This window comes from Cibotium barometz, chromosome 42, assembly GCF_041138505.1.
Source record: "Cibotium barometz isolate CiBa-2024 chromosome 42, ASM4113850v1, whole genome shotgun sequence".
NCBI lineage: Eukaryota > Viridiplantae > Streptophyta > Polypodiopsida > Cyatheales > Cibotiaceae > Cibotium > Cibotium barometz.
The window spans coordinates 28,140,548-28,149,730 of record NC_141087.1 but is presented as its reverse complement, the minus strand read 5'-3'; the positions used below and the strand labels follow the sequence as shown (position 1 = coordinate 28,149,730).

At 45.1% G+C, this 9,183-nt stretch overlaps 1 protein-coding gene across 1 annotated transcript; it reads left to right on the top strand.

The window, feature by feature from the left end:
• Positions 1-3,698: 3,698 nt before the first annotated feature.
• LOC147614341 (uncharacterized) lies at positions 3,699-4,651 on the top strand. The gene is made up of 3 exons (XM_086780441.1): positions 3,699-4,184; positions 4,277-4,423; positions 4,506-4,651. Exons 1-3 carry the CDS (start codon positions 3,744-3,746, stop codon positions 4,635-4,637), a joined length of 720 nt encoding a protein of 239 aa, XP_086636567.1. The 5' UTR covers positions 3,699-3,743; the 3' UTR covers positions 4,638-4,651.
• The last annotated feature ends 4,532 nt before the right edge of the window (positions 4,652-9,183 follow it).

The window sequence follows — 9,183 nt, the reverse complement described above, 5'->3', positions numbered from 1 at the left end:
TCTTTCTTTGTTTGCCAGAACTTTGTAGAGTCAATAGTTACATATCCACTTGCATGGCGTTTTATCGTTGCATCAGGCCCTTTTTCCACCACGTTCATTTGCCATTTGACATCCAAAACATACACAAAGAAGCGACGAAAGTCAAGCCTAAATATGTCTTGGATTATGCCACAATAATCATCCATTTTTCCATTAGCTCCCTCAAAGCTACTAATGACACCGCAATCTTGTGTATTTCTCTTTTCATCAATTCTTTGTGTTCGAAAATGCTTGCCTTCACACCATATAGCATTGAACATAGTGCACTGGACCAAAATAGAAGCAATATTTGTGTAAGCAATGTGAATAAATATTAAAAGCAAATCACTTACAACTAATGCAAAACATTAGTTCTATGTACCTTTGACATGCATCCTCGTGCATACTCCCATTCTTCCGCCGTGATATGCAGCCCCTCGTCGCTCTCTGCTCTCTCCATTTCCTCATGCAACCAATCAACATGGATATCATTCGGAAGTGTTGCTAGATGCTTAGGGTACGCCTTCCGAGAGCCATGTTGCCTCCGAAAGAGAGCTCTTTCTGCTTGCCTTTTTGTCTTTGCATCCTCATATCTTGTAACCCATCTGCTCATCACATCACTATTAAGGATACAAGTGAAATTGAGATCATCAATCAATGTTCTGTCAATTACTTTACTCTGTCCTTTTCCTTGAGGCACAATAGAGGTCATCCTCAAGTCCTCTTCATTGCTCCATAGTCGTGGCAAAGAGCTGTCCACCTGACCAAGAAATTCTGAAATATATACAAGAGACTCTTGTATCAACCAACCCTCGGCCATGCTTCCTTCAGGCCTTGCACTTTGCCTCACAAAGTCTTTTAAGGTCTTCATGAAGCGCTCTATGTGACCTTTAATCCAATTAGAGACTACACAAAACAAGATTGAAAAAACATCACTATACCTGTTCATGCCATCTGGAGGAAGAATAGTTGTAGACTCCCAAATACGCTTCCAATCTTTTGCACGAAGTGTTTGTGGAGGAATGTTACTCTTACTAGCAACATATTTAGGATGATCTGAGGGGAGAAATCGATGATGATTATCGAATATAGTCTTACACAAACCATCAGCATACTCATGTACTAACGAGGGGCCACAAACAGGACATGCATGTTTACCCGATGTTTTCAAACCTGTTAAAATATAAATAAAAGTTAGAATAATAAAGTCAAACCGTCTAATTAATATATATAGCCAATAGTAATAGAGTAGGGAGGTAATTAGAATTAGCATACTCATGTTAGGGTGTGGTACTGCATCCTGCTTCAATTTATCAAATTATATGTTACAACTCTATTAATTTAATTTGGATACCATGAGTCATTTGAATACCATCAATTTACATCTACTCACCTCTAAACCTGTTTGATTCCATTCTCCATACTTGGAGATGTGATTCAAGGTAATTCGACGTGCTCGTACAATGCATCCTTGACATCGATTACACATACATTTGATCCGTTGTCCCAACCACACATCGCGATTACGATGACGCATTGTCTCATCTTCTCCAGAACTGCTTGAAGAGGTTGATGACATCCTGTGTACAAATCAGTAAACACAAACTCACTATATATTTTTAATGAAAGCATAAAATCGCGTCTATTCACGCGGCTATCTCCTAAAACTCGCGTGTATTGACGCGGCTAATTCCTAACAAACGCGTGTATTCACGCAGTTATTTCCTGCAAAACGCGTGTATCAACGCAGCTAAAAGCATATACACGCGAAAATACCCGCCTTCATAAACGCGACCATAAACGCGGCGGCATATTTAAACTAAAAATAGCCCGCCTTCCCCAAATATAGATTTTGAACTTAGAAATCAACAGTGCATACGTTTTCGCCTGTTTTCGCCTCTTCCAACAGCAAGGAGGGAGCAGAGAAAGGAGCACACACACGGGAGAAGGAGGGAGCAGAGAAGGAGCAGAGAGGACTCACTTTTCCAGAGGTGAGTCACTTTGTCCTGTGCCTTGTCTCTTTTTGTCAGATTTGTTTACTTTGCTCTTTGCTCTTTGGGTTTGTCTTCTTGCACACGATTGGGTTGCTGCATCCTGACAGGGGCGACAATGGCTGGTCCTTTTTATCAGGACATTCTGTCTTTGTCGGGGGGTCGGGCTTTTCGAGAAAATTTTTTCGCAGTTCGCGTGTACGCACGCGTGTAGAAACGCGTGTAACCTGTCTGTAGAGTTTTTTCACGCGCATATACACGCGTTTTTTGACGGGTGTATACATGCGTTTTTTGACGGGTGTATACACGCGTTTCTGCAGACAGAAAACTGCGGCGTTTAGGGTTTAGGGTTTGCAAGCATTTGACTTGTGTAATGACAATGTATGGGGGTCGAGAGGGGGTTGCGTGGACAGACATGTTTGAGGTGCTGATTCCAATGTAAAGCTTTCTTTTCAAAGTGTTCATGAGGATGCTCAAAGTCTAAGAAAAGGAGGAATGATAACCTCCTATTTTGGGCATAATTTTGGTGCTAAATTGATAAATGTTTAGCATTTTTTCTACAAATATACTCATTTTTATATGCTTTATTGTAAACTAGCATGGCATATTAGCGGGTCGGCAATCTTTGATTGCCATGGCCTTGAGAATGAGGAGAGTGAGGATGATGATGACAATTTCTTGAATTTCTCATCTTGTTGAGCATGTGTGGGTGTGTTTTTGTTGGTAAAGAGTATGTTATTTTACAGCTTTTGAAGCCATGGCAACCGTACTTTGCCAACCTCAAACCTAGTTTCATGATGATCAATTTGTACTGCAGCATTGCTATTTGGGACTGTAATTTTGCTTCTTTACTTTTTATCAAAGCTTTGTGTGGTTTGTTCAACTTAATAGCCAAATTCAATGACCTAGTAAAATGTAAGGAAGAGATTAATAATATGACATCATAGAGGTGAGCTTGAGAATTTTCACGCGCATATACACGCGTTTTTTGACGGGTGTATACACGCGTTTTTTGACGGGTGTATACACGCGTTTCTGCAGACAGAAAACTACGGCGTTTAGGGTTTAGGGTTTGCAGGCAATTGACTTGTGTAATGACAATGTGTGAGTAAAGAGACAGCCCATGATGTACATGATGATGTTTGTTGCAGGTTCTTTATGGATATTCCAGGTTCTTCATCCGATCCATTTGCGTACAGCAATTGGTTGATGGAGATGATGAATCACTTTGGGCGCCAACCTGGTCCGGTTGAGCTTACAGAGTATATGTATGCCCATCCCCCTCCTTCCCTGCCTGGTGTCTATACCCCTATCGCGAGTATCCAGGGCACTCCAGTGCCGTCTATTCCTCCGAGTCCGACGAGACGGCATGCAGCTTCTCCTCTTCCACGTCCACCGAGGAGACATACCTCGTCCCAGACACACTCACGTACACCCTCACAGCCACCATCACGTGCTCCCTCAGAGCCACCATCACGTCAGGGCTCACAGCCACCGTCACGTAGACAATCCCCCAGTCGTGACTCCACCCGCAGCAGTAGGAAGAGTGGGAGTGGGGGAGGATGCGGCGGGTGCTTTGGTGGGGGAGGTGGGGGAGGTGGGGGAGGTAGTAGGGCACGGGGTGAGAGAGGAGATAGAGGGAGAAGAGTTAGAGGAGACAGTTCGGAAGAGGAGGAGATGAGAGAGATGGAGAGAGTGGTTTGCTATGATGTGACGGATAGGGGCGGGATAGTGATGGATGCGAGGGGGAGGGAGGTAATGGAATACATGCGTGGGGTAGTATCAAACTCATATAGAAATTGTTTTATTAAATTTAAAGATCAAAATAGCAGATTAGTTGGGGAGGTGATAGAGGCTGTACATAGTCGGTACCCCAATCCCCCACATGCTACATTCTCGGATGTATGGGGAAGGACGCGAATAAGGGAGATCTTAAGTAATAAAAGATCTCACCTTAAAAAACTCGCGTACGATGACCGGCTAAATGTAGCTGCGGGTGGCTATCCTGCCGAGAAACCTGCCACTGCGCACAAACGCGAGTGGAAGGAGGCAAAGAAACGAGCAGAGGGTGGCGTGAAGAGCAGGCAGCATGTGGAGGCACGACGGATCCAGATGGAGACCGTTGGATCTTCGCATTTCGGATCTGGCGGCGTCGAGTCATGGGAGGCAGAGTTCGTAAGTATCCTGCCACTTTATTTGATTGTTTACTTAATTCATTGATTCTATGAATTGTTTTAATCTTACAAATTGTGTTGATTATGATACAGCGACGGGTTACGGGGAGGAAGCCCACAACCCACGATACTGCGTATGCTCGCCGGCATAGCAGACGTGATACGTGGGCCATCTTCAGAGCCGAGGGACGTATTACGGACGCGCAGTTTGAGTTGGCCATGAGACCATACGGTCGACAGGTACTTGAAAATTCGTAACGAATGGTTTTGGTTTATTGAAATGCATATATATATACTTATATACTATATATTACTTGAACAGGCACAAGCTGCTGATGATCCACCGGCCGCCGCTGCAGAGGGTGGACGTGAGCACTACTCCTCGGACATTCCGACCGATGCGAGCTCATCTGAGCATGGGGGGAGCACCGAGTCATCATCTGGGTCTGAGTAGTACTCAGACTTGTAGTATCACATTCCATATTTAGGATGTGATTGTATATATTTTTTTGTAAACTCAAGCCATGGGCTACTTCGAGATATGGACTCCCTTGTATACATGTATGAAATTTTGATAGTAATATTGAATTGATTGATCGATAGTATTACATTCATGGCTGTCTTGAATCGTGTAATGACAATGCAGTATGCATTCATGTCGTTCTTGTCTTAATCTCCCTCGTGCATATGTTCTTCGTGGATGGTCTAATGGGATGGTCTAATGCACCAAAAACCCTAAACCAGAGAGTGCTATTGGGTGCTGGAATGCTGGAACAGTATTCAGGCACCAAATAGCACTCTCTGGATTATTTTTTTGCTCTCTGTTCGCGTGTATAAGCGCGTCAACACTGCTAAAACTCGCGTGTATCTACGCGGATACTCTCGAAATTACGCGTGTATTACCGCGTATAAACTGGCAGTCACGCGTGTATCAACGCAGCTACATTAAAAAAACGCGTGTATGGACGCAAGTAAAAACGCGTCTGGAACATTAACTGAGCAGAATGCGGTTATACACCCGTGTATAAGCGCGTCTAATGTTATAAGAAGCGTGTATAGGTGCGTGTATTAACGCGTCTGTATATAATAACGCGGGTATATACCCGTGTATACGCGCGTCTGAGAGGTACTGTAGACGCGGTTTTACACGCATGTCTCTGGCCGCGATTATACACGCGCTGATACACGGGCCCGCTACTTTTTTTCATAAGTCATTTTTAGCGGCTAAGAGCGCGGGTATGAGCCCAATCCCTTGTAGTGCGAGCCAGATTTCTCGGCGAGGACTTGGTCGTGATGCTTCTCGATTTTGAGAAGGCATACGATAGAGTTGATTGGGGTTTCTTAGAGGGCACTATGCTTCGCCTGGGCTTTGAGCCAGGATGGATCAGAGGGGTTGCGGCTTTGTACTCCTAAGCTCATAGCCAGGTGTTGATTGCAGGAGGACGGGGGCCGAGTTTTGAGCTGACCAGATCAGTCCGATAGGGGTGTCCCCTCGCCCCTTTTCTTTTTCTCTTCTTTGCGGAGGCTATGAGCATGTATTTGACGGCAGAGGAGGTTGGTTTGAGAGGACTCCAGCTCCCAGTCCGAGGGGAGGACCTGCTTGATGCTGAGTTTGCAGACAACACGGGCTTATTTTTGCATGGCCAAGAGGCCAATCTCCTTCGGGCAGAGCAGTCGCTCCAGGTTTTTAGTGCAGCTTCGGGAGCATTGATCAATTGGCATAAGACAGTGGCCTTTTGGATCAGTAGTGCTCCCACTCCGGCATGGAGCCCGGACCGCGGTTTTAGATGGATTCCTCCTGGCACAGCAGTGCGGTATTTGGGATGCCAGATTGGACTGGATTTGTCACTTGAGCAGCAGATTGCCCCGCTTCTTCTGAGCATTCGAAAGAAGCTTTTGTATTGGAGTACAGCTCGACTATCCTTGGCTGGGAGGGTGGTGGTGGCAAATCAGGTGCTGCTAGCGACCATGTGGTACATTACGTCTTGCTAGATCTTCTCGAGCTCTTGCATCAGCCAGGTACAGAGGCTGATCAGGAACTTTCTTTGGTCTGGGCGGGATGGTTAGCCAGCCCAGGCAAAGGTTGCATGGGCAGTTATTACACTTCCGCTAGCTCAGGGAGGCTTGGGCATTATAGATCCAGTCGATCAGAGTAGAGCCTTATTGGGGAAGCTTATTGTTCGGGGGCTGCTTCCAGGCGCTGAGCCTTGGAGAAAGAACTTCTCTTGCAGCGGGTGTTGTGCAGGCTCGGGCTTTCCCAGCTCCACCTTTGCCTCTTCGCCAACCCTCTAGACGTCACGCTGGCAGCAAAATAAACCTCCAAGTGGTTTCCTACAAGCTGGCCACGTGGTTATATTTTTATTATTCTTCTTTAAAGCTTCAATGATGGCCACAATACTAAGAGGGCTGGCGGCTCCTTATGCTTCACCTGAACATGTGGCGTCCACGACTTTCCAGAACACATGTAAGAACTGCCCACAGCCCTCCATCAGCTGCATTATAATTTCCAAAAATGACCAATTCCCCATGCTCTGCCAACCTCTTCCACATGTTTACTAAAAATGGAGCGCCATCTCTGCATCCAGAATCAACCCAGATTGACCAACCATCATCACATTCGGGGTTCCCATAACACTCTCACATGAAGGCATCACCAAGAGCTCGTAAAAAAAACATAAAACCACCCACTCTGTACAGTTGCCCACGGCATTCAGGGCAAAGCTTTTTCACCTGCCATGCATCCCATATGTACACAAATCTAAAACACTTCTCAGATTTTTGCCTGACATTCTTTGCCCAACCCCTAGCCTGCTGAATCATTTATGATCAGCATCAAAAAGCATTCAACCACGTTTCCCTCCATCAATCCTTTGAGCATCATACAATGTAACCAAAACATCTCTATTCCATGTGTTCGAAGAAACACTGTCATCTTCCCAAGACATAGTTTGCCATCTCGCATCCCACAACATAACATAGGAACTTTTAGAAACAAAGCTCTTGACATACATACCATCCTGCCTCATTTCAATTCCAAAATCACTGATGTGGTCAACACTAATATTGGAGAACCAGTGAAGCAACTCCTGCTGAGGGTAATAATTGATGAAAGCTTCATCAAGAAAGACCTGCTGTGCACATCCCAAAGAACAAGACTCTAGAACTTGTTGCCCCAAAGCACTCTCTTGTCCATTAACATAAGAAGCATCACCATCAAAGCCAACCACTACAGGCAAAACAAACTCCCCTTCAAAAGGCACCATTGCCAAAGCATCCACCTCAGTTCCTGTATGCTCACCTTTATCAAGGCCAATAAGAAATTCATCTATCACAACATCCATAGTCTCATCCATAGCATCAACATCATTTATAGTCTTCTAGTGTTGCTCCTCCTTCATAGCATCAATTCTGCTTATGGCTTTCTTAACATTAATGCACATCTGGTCATCCAACTCCAACTCAGGTTCATCATCCTGCAGACTTTCTATATCCCACTCATCCCACAAAGGTTTATCATCCAAAGACTTTAAAGCATTCTCTTTCACATCACATGCATACCTTTGCTCATGATTCACTTGTACCTCCTCGCATTCTTCCTGTATGGCCTCTTCTTGTTGGGAAACCTCATCACTAAGCACTTTCTCATCAATAACCAGGGCATCCATGTCTGTATCCTCCTCACTGTGGATGAAGTGTCTTCTGTTCCCTCAGTAGTAGTGGTGCTACTAGTTGTGTCATCAACACTCGAATCAGCTTCACTTTCCTCTTCATCATGAACAGGCTTCTGATTATCCATATTAAACTGCGAGTAATGACCCCTTTCCTCCAGTCTTGAACAGCCTTCACCGCTCTCAACCATGGTCTTCCCAGAATGATGGGGAATGCACCCATTCCTGCCGGCATAACATGACAGTCCACAAGCACCTTTACATCAAAAGCCTGCAGTTCTAACTCCTTGATCATACCTAAGCATTTGACCTTCTGGTGATTGGCCAACCGAATACGGAAACTAGACGCTTCAGTAATATTAAGACCAAGCCTCTCCACAGCTGCCAATGTGATTACACAAATTTGTGCACCACCATCTATATATACCTCTCCCAGATTCTTCCCTTTGTACCATACATCCACCATAGGACATATATCAGGCAAGTCCTCAACAGATAAAACAGTCACTATCCCTCTGGCAGGCTCCTTCTCTCTCGAATTCACAAGTCTTTTCCACTGACGTTTCAATTTGGGAGCTAACTCTATCAATTGCCCAAAAGTAATATTAGCTTTCCTTCCAGCCATGTCCTCCTGCAGATTGTAGCTATCCTGCCCAACCCCTAGTGGAAAATCAGTCACTTGAAACTTCCTACGAGACTTTTGCTTCCGCTTGACCTTTACATCCCCTCCTTCCTTCGCTTTACCTTTCTTCTTTTGCTAGGCCCTGCAGCATCCCTGCTTTCCCTTTCCTGTGGCGTTTGTTTCCCCAAAGGCATTACATCAGCTTTCGTCTCCTTTGTCTTCTCAAGGGTGACCACATCCATCACCTTAGTTTTGCCCTTTTCCTCATTTATCAATCCATTGGTCCCTGCTTCACCTTTAATTTCAATCCCATAATCATTTGCCCTATTGGGAATGTGAGAGGGTAAGGGATACATATCACCCCCCATTCGCTGAGGCTTATCACAGTCAGGACTTAGATGCCCTAATTCACCACAATTCCAACATGTAGGAATAAACCGTCTACCCCTGCCAAAACCACGGCCACTTCCATAGCCTGCTGTCTGACCTTCAACCCCTTCCTGATTATAACCTCTGCCTCGGCCACGTCCACCACCTGTGTTCCCTATCATTTTCAAACTCAGATTCTTCATACAATCCACCATTTGCCTCATGTCCTGTTGAAGTCCTTCATCAGAAGCTGTAACAGCTGTGGGTGCTACCTTTTCCCCCTTTGGTGTGGCATTATTCACTTGAGCTTCTGTCGGTTGCACTCTTTCCAGCACGGTTCT

What these genes read in the sequence shown, in the direction of transcription:
- LOC147614341 (XM_086780441.1), top strand. Translation starts at nt 3,744, where the DNA reads ATGGATGCGAGGGGGAGGGAGGTAATGGAATACATGCGTGGGGTAGTA. An exon ending in AGTCATGGGAGGCAGAGTTC is followed by an intron (nt 4,185 to 4,276) that starts GTAAGTATCCTG and finishes ATTATGATACAG; the next exon opens with CGACGGGTTACGGGGAGGAA. An exon ending in TGAGACCATACGGTCGACAG is followed by an intron (nt 4,424 to 4,505) that starts GTACTTGAAAAT and finishes TTACTTGAACAG; the next exon opens with GCACAAGCTGCTGATGATCC.